Source organism: Apteryx mantelli, chromosome Z, assembly GCF_036417845.1.
Source record: "Apteryx mantelli isolate bAptMan1 chromosome Z, bAptMan1.hap1, whole genome shotgun sequence".
In the NCBI taxonomy this organism is placed as follows: Eukaryota; Metazoa; Chordata; class Aves; order Apterygiformes; family Apterygidae; genus Apteryx; species Apteryx mantelli.
The window spans coordinates 87,319,664-87,338,537 of record NC_090020.1 but is presented as its reverse complement, the minus strand read 5'-3'; the positions used below and the strand labels follow the sequence as shown (position 1 = coordinate 87,338,537).

The 18,874-nt window shown below is 39.3% G+C and overlaps 1 protein-coding gene across 1 annotated transcript in view; it reads left to right on the top strand.

Moving 5' to 3' along the window:
- Nucleotides 1–18,328, top strand: part of ATP8B1 (ATPase phospholipid transporting 8B1) — a 29,880-nt gene extending 11,552 nt beyond the window's left edge. Inside the window, exons 12-27 of the mRNA XM_013945916.2 lie at nucleotides 662–870; nucleotides 2,002–2,045; nucleotides 2,181–2,337; nucleotides 3,502–3,690; nucleotides 4,615–4,727; nucleotides 5,091–5,255; nucleotides 6,545–6,656; nucleotides 8,141–8,216; nucleotides 9,162–9,294; nucleotides 10,513–10,801; nucleotides 11,610–11,833; nucleotides 13,017–13,100; nucleotides 14,116–14,361; nucleotides 14,637–14,775; nucleotides 15,895–16,025; nucleotides 16,921–18,328. Coding sequence (XP_013801370.1) covers nucleotides 662–870; nucleotides 2,002–2,045; nucleotides 2,181–2,337; nucleotides 3,502–3,690; nucleotides 4,615–4,727; nucleotides 5,091–5,255; nucleotides 6,545–6,656; nucleotides 8,141–8,216; nucleotides 9,162–9,294; nucleotides 10,513–10,801; nucleotides 11,610–11,833; nucleotides 13,017–13,100; nucleotides 14,116–14,361; nucleotides 14,637–14,775; nucleotides 15,895–16,025; nucleotides 16,921–17,151 — 2,542 coding nt within the window. The 3' untranslated portion in view covers nucleotides 17,152–18,328. The remainder of the gene's footprint in view (nucleotides 1–661; nucleotides 871–2,001; nucleotides 2,046–2,180; nucleotides 2,338–3,501; nucleotides 3,691–4,614; nucleotides 4,728–5,090; nucleotides 5,256–6,544; nucleotides 6,657–8,140; nucleotides 8,217–9,161; nucleotides 9,295–10,512; nucleotides 10,802–11,609; nucleotides 11,834–13,016; nucleotides 13,101–14,115; nucleotides 14,362–14,636; nucleotides 14,776–15,894; nucleotides 16,026–16,920) is intronic.
- The last annotated feature ends 546 nt before the right edge of the window (nucleotides 18,329–18,874 follow it).

Here is an 18,874-nt window from a genome sequence, read left to right as displayed (position 1 = left end):
CTTGACTCAGAATTTAAGGCTACCAAGCTCTTGTTACAATATTGAGCGTATTTGTTTTATACTTCAAATAAGGAAAAATTGTTTCCCAAGCAATGATGTCTGAAAAAATTGCAGGATTTATCCTGTTAGTATTTAACTTGTTTCATTCTACAGTCTTTTTAAGAAAGTGCATGGAAGAAACTATTTTTAAAATAAAATTAAAATGAAAAAAATCATATAGACCCAATTTATATCTCAAAAGAGAGGCCTTTCTTACTGCCCTATCAAGTACGAGTAACTTTGCTTTTGGCAAACCTGTCTGTAACACAGGTCCAGCCTTCCACTCACTGTTGTCCAAATTGTACTTAAAGTGCTATTCCCACGTGGGATTGGTTTTTGTTATGGTAGTAGCACCATCAGTACTTTTGCATTGGTAAGGCAGTTGGGGCCTTTCACCAGTTATTACGCTATTGAGCTGCGTGGTTTGAGTCATTGGTTTGGCCTGTCTAGGGGTCAGGGTACTCTGTAACGTGATGGTAAAGGTTACATCTTAAACACCTGGGCTATTTAAGTAATTTGGATCCCTGAAAATAGAGTCAGAGCTCCCTGGATCTGATACGGTGTGATTATTTTGAAACATGAGATGATGTCAGAAGTAAGAACTTTGTTCTATTTCATTTAGTGTTGAAGTGATTCGTTTGGGGCAAAGCTATTTTATAGACTGGGACCTGCAAATGTATTATGCTGAAAAGGACACGGCTGCAAAAGCCAGAACCACCAAACTAAACGAACAGCTTGGACAAATCCACTACATATTCTCTGACAAGACAGGAACACTTACACAGAACGTCATGACATTTAAAAAATGTTGCATTAATGGCCAAAGATATGGTAAGTCTATGCGACTACTGCTGCACCCTATTATAAAAGCCAGTTTTCAATTTCAATAGCAAATGCCAAGTTATTCTGCTTCCAGAAGCATGTTTTATTGAGCGGATTGACACTGGGATTCCCAGTGGGCCGTGTGAAGTCTTTCTCTTCTCTCAGACCTCTGTGTGTGGATGCAAAGCACAGGGGGGTATCAACAGCAATTGAGGGAAGCGGAAGTTTTTCCTGGTTCTGCTTTCCTGGAGAAGAGAAGAGACAGAGACTGACCCCTTATGATGTCCCAGTAATCAGGTCAAGTATGAGGCTTGGGAATCAAACCCCTGGCCAGAATGGGCACTAGAACAGGAACTCTGCCCGTGTGAGTTCCAGTTTGTAACAGGAACATGTGCTGAAACCTTAAACGTTACTGTATAGAATAGCTGGCAGCCTCTGACCCGGTTTTCATTTTTAGCCTATAAAAATGAGTAGAAATTGTAACGCCTGTTCAGGAGGGGTGTATATGTGAAATGAGGTATGTACGAGTCTTTTTAGTTTCAGCTCAACTTCCACAGTTTAGCCCTGGAAATGAATAAAGATCCAGTAAATTGAAGTTTTGGAGGGCTTTCCACTGTTTGCTCCTTTATAAAGGACCTGACTGGAAACCTTCCAGGAGAAAACTCAGAAATGGGTAATTTATAGAATGCTTTACTTTTGGTAGAAACGTTGCTTGGCCAAAATTGATTTAGAAACAAGAAAGTGTAATGAGAGAAGGTTTTTGTTCTGAAGTTTGTTAGTTCTATTTCCAAACTTGTTTGGATTATAATATTTAAAATACACAGTGAACATACTCCAAAACTGAACTATAGTTTGATCAGTTCAAACAACAAGGAACACAGTGTGATAATGACGTGTTTTTTAAACATCCTACCTCTGAAGACGGTAAAAATTGCCTTAAACCAACATAGACATTTTATGACAATTCCATGTCCTTCCTGTAGACAGAGATACTTGACAGGATGCAAAGGTACTGTTGTTGTGAATAAATCTGCTTTCTTAATCTGAGATAGTCTAGTGTGATTGTTTACTTTGTGAAAGACTTGTAAAAACTTTGTTATTCTCTCTTATGGCTTCCAACTGATGGTGCTTGCATTGCAGGAGCCTGCAGGGATGGATCAGGGCAGCTTCAAAACCACCCAGAGGTAGGTCGCTGATTCGATCCTGAGGTCCCTAGGGTGGGTAGTGAACCCTCCCTTGCCAAAACATGAAGACATACAGGTAGGCCTGAAGCAATTGCGCGTGAAATGACTCAACCTCGCTCTTCTTCTTTTACCCAGCAAGTTGATTTTAGCTGGAACATGTATGCAGATGGAAAGCTCTCATTCTATGATCACTACCTGATAGAGCAAATAAAATCTGGAAAGGATCCAGAAATTCGACAGTTCTTTTTTCTACTTGCCATTTGTCACACAGTCATGGTTGATGTTTCTGATGGTGAGTATTTTTCCTGTGTAAGGGGAAACAGCAGTTCAGATCCAGTTGCAAATGGGAGAGGTCAAAAACTAATGTCTTATCACATAGGTGGGAGGGAATGTTAGGCTGTTCTTTTAAATTAAACAAGAGCAAGACCCAGTGGAATTCCTTGTGCTGAATTTATCTGCCTCTTTAAGATAGGAGGACTGTCTTTATGACAGTCACCGTTTTGGTAAATATGCATCTTAAATAACAGCAGACTTAGGTAGTGGAGCTGTTTATACAGAGGTCTTGTGTTTTCTGGTTATTGAACTTCTCTCTAAGCAGGTCCCATATTTAAAGTCTCAGAAGCATAAACCCCGAATAAAATGAAAATGACACTAGCATAATCTCTGATTCCACATACACTTGTGCAAGTACAGATACTTTTGGAGACCTGTTGTTTTCAGTGTGGTGAAAACAAGTGTTTTCAGTGTGAGAGTTTCATGCACTTGTTCCTTGAAGTACAGCTCCATAGACACACATGGATTTGTGTATGTCTAGTCTAAGAATATCTGCAACAAATAACCAAACTGAATAATGAAAATATGCCAGAAAGTGAATTTAAAGGTGAGCGGCTATGGGAGAATTGGTGAATGTGGAAAGTAAGGATGAAAGATTTAGTTAAAGCGTACTTGACACAAGAGAAGAAGAGTATTGTTTTAGGGGTTTCTTCAGCTGTCTTTTTGTGAGATCTCCGTGAAGTCAGCATTTCCTGTCCTTTCTTGCTATTCCAGAAATGGTTTTTGGTTGTTTCCATTACATTATGTTTGGTGTCTGTGGCCAAGGATTTGTGTGTTTGAGCTTCCTTTGAAAATGCTTAAATGAAAGGATTGGGAAATTAAGATATTCAAATTATACTTATTTTGAGGCAGAGAAGTTACAGGTACGTGGAGGGAAGAGGTTCAGTGACTTCTCCCGCTCGGAAAGTATGCATAACAGAAAATGGGGAGTTCCTTGTTCCTGGGCTCCGTTTGCGCTGCCGTCAGTTCATTAGACCCAGCTTCAGAAATGGAAGGGCTGTGGCATTGCATGTGCAGCTCTCGATTATTTTAAGGAGTGGATGAGAAGTTTTTGCTGTGGTGTTTGAGTGCTGCCCTGTAGTACTCAAGTATATCTTTTCTTTTCACTGTTTCAATGACACAGGTCAGCTCAATTACCAAGCGGCCTCCCCAGATGAAGGGGCCTTGGTTACAGCAGCCAGAAACTTTGGCTATGTTTTTCTTTCACGAACACAAAATACCATCACTATAAGTGAGATGGGAATTGAAAGAACTTACGATGTCCTTGCTATCTTGGATTTCAACAGTGATAGGAAACGAATGTCTGTCATTGGTAAGTCAATTACAACCAACCTTTAATTTGTAAGACCTCTTACAAAAAAGTTTGGAGGCTAGAAATCGTGTATTGCGATCATATGGTGTTTGACTCCTAACCCGCTCAGCTTGCCGTTCAAAAACCAGAGACAACTAAATGTTAGTGACAGGTTTGTATAGCTCCTTAGCAGAGGTAAAAATTGGGAGCAACATGTTATGAGGAAGCGAAGGCAATGCATATTTTGTAGGTGAAAAAGTAAATGCGAGGGAAGCTGTCTGAGGTCAAGAAGTTCTGCTGTGTGACATGGCCCTAATAGTAGACTCTAATCCACAAAGCTCTGGGTAGCAAAAGATAGGCTTTGTCATTAGTTGCAGGTGTGTTTACTAGACTGTCTTGGTGTTCAAGCGTGGCCTCTGCTGTGGTCAATCTTAGGCCACCTTAGAAGAAGCGTGAAGAAATGTTACAAAGATGATTTATTCTTCTTTCCCCCAGAAAACAAATTGATTGTATGTGATCTTTGTTCTAGCTATAGCTAGAGGAGCTTGGTTTGCAGGCTGAGGTTAAACAGCTTTTTAGTTTTGATTTTAATTACCTTGAAAGAAATCAGTCTTGAATCAGTTACAGACCTAATTTTTTTCCATTATTTTATTGTGCATCATCTCTCTGGTGCATGTCTCTGCCCAGCTCCTATGGGCAAGTGAGATGTTGCTATTATATGAAACATCACCAAAAGCACAATTCTTGGAAGTTCAAATATTTTGTCCCCCCCGAAAGGGAAGAGGATGCGTAGTTGAACTATGTTAAGAGATGATGTACTAGAAAGAAACATGATCTTGTAGTTTTGATAGTTAACAGCAGTAGACTGAAAAAAATAATCTGAAACAGTTCCTCTGTCTAGATTACTCTAACGTTTTGTCCCACCTCTCATATTTTACTCAACAGTAAGAGAATCTGAGGGAAATATCAGGCTATATTGTAAAGGAGCTGATACAGTAATTTACCAACGCTTGCATCCAGGGAATCTGAAGAGAGAAGCTACAGAAGAAGCACTAGATGTATGTTTGCAAATTATATGCTGTTTTCATCATAATGTTTTAAGTTCATTTCCACCTATAATCTCATTTTATTAATTTCCTTTTACTAAGCTATTAGAACAAATGCAGATCTATAATTGGTAGTTGTCAATATTCCAGGTCACTAAACTTTGTTCTGTTTCTCACTTCTCTGTTTAGTCTTTCAATTCAGACTGCCTTGTCAGCTATAGTTTAATTTTTAGCTTTTTGAAATGCCAAGGATTAATTGCACGGTCAGATTTGTTTTATCAGACTCACAACTAATGCTTATTATCTTAACTTTTATGTTTGGTTTCAAAATGAAGGGTTTTGTTTTTTGGATATGCTTTTTTCATTATTTTTCAGATTTTTGCAAATGAGACTCTTAGAACACTCTGCCTCTGCTATAAAGACATTAGTCATGATGAATTTGAAGCATGGAATAAAAAGTTCATGGTGGCCAGTGCAACTATAACTAACCGTGATGAAGCTCTGGATAAAGTATATGAGGAAATAGAAAAGAACTTGATTGTAAGTAAAACTTTAAATTTTTAGTGCACTTCTTTTCTTATGTAACCAGAAACAGATCTTTTTGAAAATTGATTATTCTTGCTAGGACCTTTTGATTGAGGTCTTTTCAGTATTTTATTGGCTAAGTCAAATTCTAGAGAGATTAACAGAATGAAAGAAAATGTTATTTTCAGCTGATTTTCTTTGTTTTTTCTTCCCCATCTCCTGTTCTTCTCTGTTATTCTTTAATGTGCAGGTTCATTTCCAGTTTATGCCAGTAGTTACATTATAAACATGTTTTAAACAAACAAACAAAAAAAACCCCAAAACTTTTTACCCAATTCTTCAGGCCTGGAGTAATTTTAGTAAGCATTTCTGCTCTGTGATTCAGCTTTCGTATGTCAGAGGGTTTGTTTAGTTTCATTGGAAGACTGAATACAGTGTCGTGCGTGATATAAGGGTGAACAGACCAAACAGTGTGATCCAAAGTAGCAGATCCTACAAGCAACATGAACTAAGCTCTAAGTTATATTTTGATAAGCAAAACCTGTAAAACCACATACTAGCATTTGGGAATGGAAGTCTACTTTAACTGCATTCAGATTAAAGGTTTTCTGTATAGAAACCCATTGCTCTGAACCATATCCTGTTTAGGTGCCTGCTCTATGATCTTGAGAGAATTTAGGTCAAAATTTGAGAATATTTTGGTGCTTCTGAAGAAATGCCTTATTTTAAACTTAGACTGGTTAGTTGCATTTTTGAAGATCACCATAAAATTGATTTCTGAACTCCTAGCTGATGATAATATTTATTAACTGTTTAATCTGAAAATTATTCAGATCAGATCTCACTTATTATCACAGCATTTCAACACGGTCATTTTTGGACATTTTAGACTTGCTACTTTAAGACTCTGGAATGCAACCTGCATGGAAACTTCTGAGCAAACAATTCAAAAAGCAGTAACCGTAAATAGGATTTGCGTCCTACTCAAACTGCAGAGAAGCTGCTTATATCAGATACAGTTCTTTTGCTCTGCTTACTAATGCTGTCTCTGGGTGAATTTTCTTTATCTACAGTCATAATCTTGGTGTGACAAGTAAATCATGCAGTTTGAGTATGCTAGACAGTGTTCCCCTCATTTCTGTTTTGCATCACTGGGTGAAGGTTTCTAAATAACATGGTTTCAAGACTTGCGTATTTTTTTAATGGAGGATACTTCTTATAGGTTTGTGAATTCTTCTGTATCTGAAATCAGTTTTGTATGCATGTTTCTTTTGCTAAATACTTGTGTTTCATCTAACTCCCAGCTCCTTGGTGCGACAGCTATTGAGGACAAACTACAGGATGGAGTTCCAGAAACAATTTCCAAACTTTCAAAAGCAGGCATTAAAATCTGGGTGCTTACTGGTGACAAAAAAGGTGGGTTTACTTGCAGCCAAAGAGCTAGCGAAAGCCGGATGATAGCTAGAAGATAAACTGAGACAAATGCAAACTAGAAATAAAGCATATGTTTCTAGAAAAGCTTAGTATGAAAGTCATTTAAATCAAAAGTGGAGGAATTTCTACAATATGCACAGTATTTCATGCCAGCTGTTCCCAGTACAGAGTTTACTAAATGGATTTCTGTGTAATTTGTGTTCCTTCAGCATATTAGCCTAGGTGACTGATTTTGTGACTGTTTTCTGTAGGGAAATATCCAGCCACTGCCTTTCCCAAAGCAAAGTAAATGCAGGACAATTTGCTTTTAACCACCAGGCTTGCCTGGCTCTGCAGGTAGGAACGCCTCCTTGGAAGACGTTGGTGAAGCCAGTTCTGTTTCCATACGTCAGTCCTCCATTACGTGCACTCTGTGTTGTCATGGGTCTGAAACCTCGCTGGGTCATATCATAAATGTGAATATGGTCCTTTTAAGCTGCAGTTCAAAGCACAGTATCTCTTTAAAGATGACAAGAAGTGCTATGTTACGTTAACACTTCCTTAAAGTGTTTATGTTTGTTAAGAGTTGTACAAACCATAATTAACCTTCATACATCTTTTGATGACAAAAATTATTTTTCGGTCTCATTAACTCAATGTCTTAGCCTCTCCTGCTTGTCCAACTGTTGCAGTCTCGTCAGACTTCTGCCTCAGACTAATCCCTTTCCTTTTTTCCTAACTCTCCAATCTGCATTTGACTCTCAACTTGGGTTTGGGACATCAATGAGAACCTGATGAAGTTATTTCTTCGGTCTGTGTTTCAGTATCCCAACTATTCCAGCCTGAAGCGGCTGTGACCGTCCCGTTTCGCTAATACAGCAGCTGGGTTGGAGCATTAGCAAAATGTGTGGTGGGATCAAACACTGGTCAAGGAATCCAGTGTAAGCACAGGGCAGGATAGCAAGGCATAGTCTGTGGTCAAGTCTGTCAGTAGTCTTTGGTGTAAGGACTCTCTGACATGGAGATGGCATATCCACCATCAAGTTAAATAGCTCTCGATATTTCTTTCTTTCAGAATTAGCTAATAGACTTTTCCAGGTCGTTTATAGTTGCATACTATAGTATAGTGTATTCAGAATATCTTGTGGCGGTGCGCTCCACCATGGAATATACTGTTCCATAGTGCTGCCTGGGAAAAATAATTTTTTGTGGTTGACTTTAAACCCATCGCCCACTGCATCTTCATTGCCACATAGTTCTTGTTCTATGAGAAATAATTAACAAGCACTTCCCCAGCTTCTCTGTGCTATGTATGATTTTCATATTTATCTACACTGTGTGGAAATGAAAGTGAACTTTTCATACTTAAACACAAGTTTAAAATCTACTTAAGAGGACTTCAGGTACTTCTGGCTGCTCCCAACAGTAACATGTTACAGAATTTTAAGTAGACACTTTCTTCTTCTTTTTTTTTTTTTCAATTGTAGAAACCGCTGAAAATATTGGATTCTCTTGTGAACTCTTAACAGATGAAACAACAATCTGCTACGGGGAAGATATAAGGCAAGTGAAAAGCACAAAGGATTTCTTGTGTGGAAGTTAAAAATGTTTAATTTTCAAAATCATCCCAGTAGTAACATTGGCTTCTCCTGCAGTGATTCTTCAGTGAACTGAACAGCATTTGGTGGCTGTTGTTCAGTTGTACATTGTCTGTTTCTTTGGATTTTTTCCAGAATTGTAATTTTACAAAGCAACGTCTTCATTGTGGGTAAAGATGGTGATGTTCTATTCGGGGGAAGCACTCTTGACATTAAACTTGTGCTATAGTTCATATAAGTAAGATTCAGCCCTGTGCCCTCTAGAGTAGAACCATGGTCCAAATCCTCTGAAAATTGACAGAGATTTCGTTCCAGAATGCTCCCTTTTGGAGTGGGCTGAGTAGGTCTCTCCCTAGTCCAAATCCTGAGTAGTTCGGTATGTAGAGCAGCCCAGAGAGTGCTGCTGTAGGATTTGTAGGCAAATCTGTGCCAGGTTTTGCTCTCATAGCCTGTCCCAGAATTCCAGTATTACCCCAGCTGGTCTTTCACCCGATCCCACACTCCTGTACGCAGCGCGGACCCATGCTATAAAAACGTAAACATGATGTATTGCAAGGTATCCAGAGGTTAGTGATGAAGAGTTTGTCAAAATGCTCAGACCCAAGGAAGGGCTACATGGTGTTGGGAGAAGAACTAGGACCTTGTAACAGTGTGTCACAACTACTCCTGACCCATTTTTTTGTAATGGCAACTTTTCCTCATTTGAAAAACATCAAAGATATTGATTTAATGTGACTCTCTGTCTTTGCTGTTGCTCCAGCACTACCTAGAGCATCACGTAATAAATAGCAAAATGTTCTCGTAGCATATATTGCATTTCTTTCTTACAGATTTCCAGTCTGGGACTGATCTAGCTTAGTTTAAAGTTTATCCTTGAATTTTCTATAATAGTCTCTCCTTCTCTTTCCAGTGCTCTTCTTCAAACAAGGCTGGAAAACCAGAGGAACAGAGCTGGATCCAGTACACATTCCTCTCTAAGAATGAATGAACCATTCTTTCAAAGTGGTAGAGATCGTGCTTTAATAATCACTGGCTCCTGGCTGGTATGTACCAAAGAGGTTGTCCTGTGTATTTGAGAATTTGGGGCCAGGAGTACCAGCATGTCACGGCGTCCTCTGCTGAGGACTCTGTTCATTTGTCTGCTTTGCTAAACCAGTCAGTGAAAATCCTTTGGCCCTTGTGCCACCAGCTGAACATCTTTGATATTTATGTTCAGAAATATTTTTAGTGTTGAAGGTTGGAAAAAAAAGTGCTCTGTAAAATAAGGAATGTCTCAGGCCTTTTGAATCACCTTGGTAGCTGCCATTGAAGTAAAACCAAACCTCAGCAAAAGCAGTTTGGTTTCCAGAATGTTTGTTCTTCATGGGGATACCAGTCTAATGTAAAAAAAAACAAAAAAACAAAAAAACCCAAACAAACAAGAAAGGGAAAGAGATGGCTGCTACCTTTACAGGATGCATGACTTCAGTGTAGGCACAGAAATCATTCTTGAAATAAAAGGTGTGAGCGAAATGGTAGAAACATAAGGCAAGAGGCTTGTTTCCTGCTCAGTCCTGCAATATAGTGCTCTCACAGGAGCTTAGAAAAGAGGAAAGATCTCCCGGCAGAAAGGGAACCGGCAGCAATTCAACGACTATCACCTCTCCTGCTGGCAGGCTGCTCTACAGACAGCTATGAAGGAGAAAGACCAAAACCAGCCAAGAACTGTCTGCCTACATCTCAGTGTTCCAACCCTGAGCCTTTATTCGCTATACAAATGTGTAAATAGTGTTCTTTGTAAGGCATAGTAAGCAGGCCTGGGATCCCGAAAGGTAATCTAGGGGAATTAGGTAAAATTGCAGCTCTCTGTTAACTCTCTCTTCCAGCTGTACTGCCTCAGAGCTAACTTGTGTCCATGTGATTCTCTGATGTGCTTAGCATGAATTTAGTGTGGTCAAGCTTCCTTTGGGAGATGGGGAAATAGGAGGGAGAGGAGTTTTAAATATCAGAATGTTTTTCAAAAGTGAATTAGCTCCTATCAGAAGAAATAATCCTTCAAACCGCAAGAATTGTGGTGACACTAAATACAAGTGTTTTGGTTTTGTTAATCTCACCAATACCTTTTATTCATTGTTTCCATTATTTGTCGCTCCTCTGCATGAGCATCTTTTGAAAATGCTGTAAAGGGGACATAATGAAGTTAACTGTGTTGTGTGTGTGTGTTAAGGCAATCCTTGTAGTGCTGTTTGAAACATAGCTTGTTTCTGTCTTGGGTTACACAGAATGAAATCCTGCTAGAGAAGAAGAAGAAGAAGAAAAAGAAACTTAAATTGAAATTCCCCAAAACAGCAGAAGAGAAACAAAAGCAAATTGAGAACAGAAGAAGGGCTGAAGCTAACAAAGAACAGCAGCAAAAGAACTTTGTAGATTTGGCATGCGAATGCAAGGCTGTGATCTGCTGTCGAGTGACTCCAAAGCAGAAAGCCATGGTGGTTGAGCTCGTGAAGAAATACAAGAAAGCTATTACTCTGGCTATTGGAGATGGTGCCAATGATGTAAACATGATTAAAAGTAAGCGAGCTGTAAAGTTTGTTTTGTTAGGAAACATCTCTTCTGGGAATTCTTCCACTGTCTTTTCACTATTAAGGTGTTAAGAAGAATCTAGAATTTACTTCATTACCCATGTTAACTTTACTTTGGTGGTTCTTGTTAGCTTCTATGTGTGTGCTTTCCCTTTCTGAGAAAACCTTATATGAAATGGTCGGTGTTTTTTGCCAATATGCTTATATTCTAGCTTTTTCTGTAGACATTCCCTGAGAAGGGACTTGGATTACATCTCTTGTCGTGTTGTGGGCTACAAAAGTGTAATATAATAAAAGGCAGAACAAGAACTTTGCTATCCTGTCCTCAGAGGCATTAGCCATACTGTACTGCAACTGGTGCTCTTTGAAATGCTTCCTGAAAAAAAATCCACTGAAAAGGAAATTTCTGGGTTATGGTTTATATTAGGAATCTATATTTGTAAACTGCCTGGTCAGTTCATTCAGGGGTTCCTTGCTCTGTCTCATCACTCAGTTCTGTCAGTCAAATTTCCCTTTCTTTCCCTTCCCTTCTCTTGATACCAGCATCCATTCTGATGGAGTAAGTACTGAGCGAAAGAATCCGAATGACTGTGGACTTGTAAGCAGTAAACATCAGAGGAAGGGAGGGCTTATGCACCGTTGTGTTGGTCTTTAAAGTAGCCTTTGTGCTGCATACAAAAATAAAATGGGGCAGGAGAAGCTGAAGTAAAGAACAGGATTGGTAGAGGACTGTGCTCAGTCACGTTGTTCCTATCCCTTCGTACAATTAGTATGTGGTGTTTGTTTCATGAACTTAGCTGCCCATGTCGGAGTTGGAATCAGCGGCCAAGAAGGGATGCAAGCTGTCATGTCGAGCGACTACGCTTTTGGGCAATTCCGCTACCTCCAAAGACTGCTGCTGGTCCATGGCCGATGGTCTTACATAAGGATGTGCAAGTTTCTAAGATTTTTTTTCTACAAAAACTTTGCCTTTACGCTAGCCCACATCTGGTATTCGTTCTTTAATGGCTTTTCTGCCCAGGTGAGAGACATGCATGTGTTTAATACGAACAAGCAGATCTTCCTTTTTGTCAGTGCAGAATAGCAAAGGCTTAAACTGGGAAGTGATGGGAACCTGAAGTTAATGTGAACAGACTTAAAGGCAATAACTTCTGCAAGAGATTAGGTAATAACTACTAAGCTAGCTAGTTGTAAGCTAAGCAGTAGGTTAGGATGTCAGAACACTTAAAGTCAGTATCATGGTTGTACAGGGAAAAAGAGATGGTTAAACAGGGGTTTGACCTTTCTTTTTTCTCTCAGTCTTTAGCTGTTTGCAAAACACTGTTTTGTTTACCCTCTTCCAAAAGCCTGGAAAGTGAACCAGGTGCCACAAAATCTGGATTGTTTAGAGAATTCAGGCCTGTCTCCTCCTAAAGAGAAAAACTTATGTGCAAAAGCATTTATTTCAGGGAGAGGCAATGAGGTGTTTCCCAGCGCTGCAGCTTAAGATATTCCCAGGTGAAGTGAGATGAAGAGATGGTGCATTTATGTATTAGTATGAAACCAAACCTCCTCCCCCCCCCCTTTTTTTTTTAATCTTGAATTGCTGCTTAGCGTGGCTTTAAGTGTGTTTGTTATAAAGGACAGTGCTCCAAGTTCGAATAGTGTTGCAGGGTTGTGGTCACCTGTGCACCACAAGGGCTTTGAGAGATGAAACACATCTCCAGAGGTCGATGCCAAGAGGCCCACAGTTCTAAAGGCATAGACCACCACCACCATGGAGAGTCAAGGGCCACAGCTGCAAACAAGCAGCCCTGCCTGAGGCTAATGGTGTTTGCTTTGATGGCAATTGTGGGTGCCTAGGGCAGAGCAGAAAAGAGTATTAGAAGACACAGGGGTTAACACCAGACTTGCATGTGGGATGCCAAGCGCTCATCGCAGTCACCAGTGCAGCTGTGAACCCGAGTGACGCTCAGCACGAGATGTCAGGTTTGACAGTATTTCAGGGCAGGTAACGTAGATGGTTTGTAAGGAGTGAGGCAGCTTAATACAGGTTAGAAATGGTTTTCCCAGAACTTTGACCTAAGGTGCTGCTTGGCTTTTGGGGAAACACTGAGATGGGTAATTTAATGCTATTATAGAGTGTGAATTTTCTCAAAAATTGGAAGGAAAAGGTGTAATCAAAAAGAAATAATGAACAGTTGAGTTTCCTTTTCTTTTTGCAGACAGCGTATGAAGACTGGTTCATCACACTGTACAATGTAATGTATACTAGCCTTCCGGTCCTGCTGGTCGGCTTGCTTGACCAGGTATGTGCCATGTTGTTAACAGGAGATGAATGCAAGGGCATCAAGTGTTAAATTACACTGAAACCCTTTGCTTTGTTTTACATACAAGGCTTCCCCCCCCCCCCTTTTAAAAGTATTCCTCTTGCCTTTTCAGTGTGTGTGGTACAAAAGACAATAAGTAGAGGGTTATTGAAATAGCCAAAGTTGAGCAGGCCAGAGGTCTTCAGTGTTAACACTGTTTGTTAAAATTATTTCTAAGTGCCTGCTGTGTTGTGTGAATGATGTTGTGGAATAGCAACAGGTGACTTTGTTAATGGAGAAGATATTCCTCATCCTTCTGCGCTGAAGGTGCAGGGACCGAACGATTTTGAATGACCTCGTATTTGGTAGTATGTCTTGGTGTGCAGCGTTTGTTTTAATTCAAGGGACAGGTGCTTTGGCCTTGTCTGCTTGCTTTTCCAGACAAGGCTTGCCTGCTGATGGGGCAAATCAATATTTCTGCTAACTTCTGTGATAAAAGCTAAAATAAATTCAGCACTAAATTAAGCAGTCTCCTGAGTATGTGTTAGAGACATATGCAATGATGCAGAGTCAGGATATGCAATGATAGCACTAGTATTCTGCTTATTCACAGTGTAGTGAAAGTACTCCTACACAATATGTAGCTGTAAAGAGCAACACAGCTGTGGATGTTCTTGTCTTTGCAAATAATGAGTTAAAAAGCTAGAAATCTTGGAAACGGGTCATGCAGTAGCTGCGTGAGAAATGTTCTGTAGTCTTGGTTCTTCCTAGTAGCAGGACTTTCCACAGAGCAATGCATGCAGCCCCCAGTGCTGTTTGGAAAGGAAAAGAGCTGTTTCCTTTGGGGCGCTGGAGTTTCTAACTCTTCAAAGCTCAGGCTGAGAACAAGAAAGTTGTGTTGTCGTTGTAGCCCCGCCAAGCTCCTGTTCCAGGCCCAGATGATGCTGAGGGGAGAAACTTTTTCTGTGGCCTTTGCTCATTTCTAATTGCAGCAACTTTTTTTCCTTTTATTAAGGATGTAAGCGACAGATTGAGTCTTCGGTTCCCTGGATTGTATGTTTTGGGTCAGAAAGACTTACTTTTTAACTACAGGAAATTCTTTGTAAGTTTGATTCATGGAATTATAACTTCACTGATAATCTTCTTCATACCGTATGGAGCTTATCTTAAAACTATGGGACGAGATGGAGAAGCACCTTCAGATTATCAGTCATTTGCTGTCACAACAGCATCTTCTCTTATATTTGTCGTCAATTTTCAGGCAAGTAAGCTTAGTTTCATGATCTCTGCTCTGAAAACACTTTCTGGTCATGTTTCTAAATACTTCTCCTGGAAATGTAACAATATGCAGAAAAACTTCCACGTTTTTTGCCTTCTCTCTTCTCTTTTAAAACTTTATTTTTCAGTCTGAAGTGTAACTATGTGACAGAAGATTTGACCAAAAAGTTGGCAGTCTTCAGAGTACTTGACACATCTTTTGAATTAATTAATTAATTAATTCAGAGGTTTTGATTGTTTGTTTGTTTTTACTTTCAGATTGGTTTGGATACATCTTACTGGACTTTCATTAACGCTTTCTCAGTGTTTGGGAGTATTGCACTTTACTTTGGTATCACATTTGACTTTCACAGCGCTGGAATCCATGTTCTCTTTCCTTCCGCCTTTCAATTTACAGGTCAGTCGTTATTTTTTGCGTGTCTTGTTCCTGTCTCAAACAGCTTTGAGCACAACTACTGCCAAAATGTCATGGCATGAACTGATGCCTGTAAAAGTAAATGGTGGTAAATACTAACTCACTTCAAAAGGAAGATTTTGTTGATGTTTGGGGCCAGGTTGCTCCACTGGAATAATTCTTTTCTTTCAGTGAAAATGAGCTGGAACTTGATACTGCACAGCAGTGGGAGTTTGCAAATGAAAATCAAGTTAAAATTGGTGGGACAGCCTGAAATAAAGGGAATCTGATGATCTCACAGAGTGACTTGGCAACATGTGAAATACATACCCTAACTGATCAGTGGAAGGTCAAATCCCAAAGCAAGACAGAGCCAAATGTTGCTACCAGCTCCTTGGGGTTTTGTTGGAAGTCCAATGAGGCATGACTAGAGGCCGTTTGGCAACTTTTTTCTTGGGAAAACTGAGCTTCCTAGTCTTCTGAGTGACAAAGCATTTTTATGTTGCCTGAATCTAAATATTCCAAAAAGAGATAACCCCCTCAATTTTATGTTCTCATTTTTAAGCCAAATCCAACTGAAAAAAAGGTAGTTGCCTCTAATGTAATATTTTTCTTTGACTTTTAGTAATGTTTTAGAATTTTTAGTAACTTCCTTGTACTTGAATATCTTACACATTTCAGAAGTATATAAAGACACAGCTGCTAGTTAGTTTGATAAAGTTCCATAAGATTGGGTTTCATATTAAGGTATCACTTATGTACTAGACCACATACATAGCAATGGTACCAGGAGTTTTTCTTGCTTTTGTATGTTTTAAAGCAGTACCAAAGCCATGCATCTCAGCCAAGCATTTGTCTCTCAGCCTCACATAGCCCTTAAAAGAGCTTTAACATGAATATGACTAAGTTGTAAAGGTAATGGAAGTGTTTTGTAAACTTTTGTCTCTTCATAGTAGATTCTATAAATAAAAGCTTGATGTTGTGATACACCACAGAGTACCCGAGTGTTAGGTCCTCAGGGAAGAAGCTGTGGCTTTTAGTATGTTATTTATGTTTTATAACTAGTTTACTTGATCATATCCTATGTAAGCTCTTAAACTAATTTCTGCTTGTTATTCTTAGGAACTGCGCCCAATGCTCTGAGACAGCCGTACCTTTGGTTGACCATGATTTTATCAGTTGCTATTTGCTTACTTCCCGCTGTTGCGCTGCGTTTCTTATCAATGACGGTTTGGCCTTCAGAAAGTGATAGAGTAAGTAGAGTCTTACAGTATTTTGGTTAATTTGATCCTGTAAGTAAATACAGACCTAGTATTAGTTCAAATATTCAGAAACAAATGAGATAAGTGATTGTGCTCTAGGGAAAATTACCCCAGACCGTAGAATTCGGCTGCTGTGACCAGGGAGGGTGGCAGCTGGGTTGTTCAAAAGCCAGACTTTTAATTGCGTGAAGACTGTTGCCAGGATGTTTTGCCATCCAAAGTAGAATGTTACTTTGATGTATTCTTATTGCCCCGTATCTTCCTTGAGTGCTTGTGTAATGTAGAAGTGCGTGTACAAGCTCATCACGCAGCTTAGTTAACTTATCCTTTCTCTCGGCTCAGCACTTGCCTTTGTAAAACCACAGGAGCCTTCCTTGAAGCTACCGATGGTGTGACTTTTGTTTTCATTTGGGCTATGCTGGAGTTTCATTACTGTGTATCCGGATATAGTGAGCCGTTTTTGTTGTGCTTGTATTTTGCCTAGAGCTGACAAATTGCATATGCGCATAAAAATAGTTATAATTGTGAAGAAGTGTTGTTTAAAAAGAAAGAAGTTGCCAGTCTGAGAACACAGTTCAAAGCCATCCTATGCATCTTCAATCTATGGATTGCCACTTTAATGAAAGGCATTTAAAGATAAATGAAAACAATTAGTGAAGTGCAAAAAAGAACACAGTGAGCCCTTAGGAAACTTTGATGTGTTACTGTATATATTCTTGTTTCTAGCACAATCAAGTTAAACAAGAAACCCTCTTGTTAAGCTGTTAACACTGTAAAAAAGTATCGGGTTACTTCCCCAAACAGTAAATGCAAACAAGCTCTTTTCCTTTATAATCTAGTCTGTTGTAGTGTATCTGTAATCTAATCTGGTTTTGCATGCATGAAGATTCAGAAGAACCATAAGAAATACATGGCAGAAGAAGAGCAATGGAAGCGAAGACAGAGCACTTTTCGACGAGGGGTATCTGGCCGTCGTTCTGCTTACGCTTTCTCCCATCAGCGGGGATACGCTGATCTTATTGCTTCTGGGCGCAGCATACGCAAAAAGCGTGCTCCTTTGGACGCAGTCCTACGCCACAGTGTGACAGAAGGCAGAGACGCTCACGGAACAAGCTGATTTTTACTATGGTTTAGGAGAGAAGGTTTTTATTCAAATGATTGCACAAGAAAAGATTTTTTTAAACTCAGGATATTTTTTTAACCAAATGGCATATGGATATGAAGATTGTTAAAGCTTTATCACAAAACTTCTTGGTTTTGGACTACTGGAAACATAGAAGGGCCAAGATTTTTCTACAGAGCTACTACTCCTTGTGCAACTATTTCTGTTAAATGTGAAACTGAAAGATAGGTAATCTAGGGCATGAAAACCCGGCGTTGTAATTTTTTTAGTGATGTCTGGAATTGCAAACTTTTTTCACGTTTTAATAATATATTGGAATAAAATTGCAGCTACTTTTCATATCATGACTTTAAAAGTGAACTGCAAAGAAACAGTTACCTTCCGTGCACCATTTACAGTGATAATTGCAAATCAGAGGATCTAGGTCTTTTGAGAGGAGCCTGGATAATCTCGTCTGACCTTGTACAGGTGACACTAAGATATATCTGGTGATAAGCTTTAGTCAGCAACAGATTTTATTGGGTATTCTGACATTTATAGGTGTGGTTTCAGCTCATTTCTTTTTCTTCAATAGTTGACTACAACTTGCTGCACTAAATTGGAAGAGATCTGTCTTTGCACCTCGCTAGTATGAGTGGTGTGGCATTACTCCCCCCGGCTGATTCCTTGGCGTTCCCTGCAACGGGGATCTGAGTCAACAGTTAACAGCAATTTTCTTTTTCTCTCTCTCTCTGTCTGTCTCTTTCTAACTTTCTTGGATATGTTTGTGTCTACTTTCTTGGACAGTATTTTTATAAAGAGATACATTCAATCTTTGGAAAGCTGCCCTTTGAACTGGCAAAAATATGTTCATTTCAGTTGTTTTAGATACAGCAATCAATAACAGTTAATTAGAAAACAGTTTGCTTTTATACTGAACATATTTCACTTGCTGGTGAATAAATACCATTCTTAGAGCGTAAAAAGCTTTTTATGAGAGTCTCTATATTTGCACATATTTTCACTCGTCAAGTTGAGGTGTATGAATGTTTCACTCTTACCTACTTTGACTCATGGACTAAGGTTGAATGCTGAAATGTTTTTATAGTAAAAAAACCCCATGATATACAGTTTTTTTTCAATGGAAAATGTACATTTCAAAAATTTAATGGAAATAAATATTCTAAAGTTACAGCTTCTTTTCTTATAAGTATATGGATAAGCATAGTACAGTTCAAGAGTGGGAAAGGGATTTAAAAAGTAGAGATAGCTGTAATCTCCGAGATAGATGGGGTTGGTGGTTTAAAAGAAAAATGTATTGGACTCCAAAACTGGGTGTGATATTAAAATACTAAATATGCAGATTGAGGTGGATATGTTCCTTTTATTTCTAATGAGACTTAAAGAAAAACATTTGTCACAGATAATCATTGTTTTCCTAACTTTTGGCTTCAGTGAGTCATGAAAAGCAGAGCGGCTTATACCAGTTCCAGAGAATCGCCGAGGTTGGCAGGGACCTCTGGAGATCGTCCCCCCTGCTCAAGCAGGGTCAGCTGGAGCAGTTCGCTCAGGACCGCGTCCAGTCGGGTTGGGAGCATCTCCAAGCACGGAGGCTCCGCAGGCTCTCTGGGGAACCTGCCCCAGTGTTTGACCACCCTCACAGTTAAAAAGTTTGATCTTTTTGTTTGTTTGTTTGCTATTTTTTAATGTCTAAATGGAATTTCTGTGTTTCAGTTTG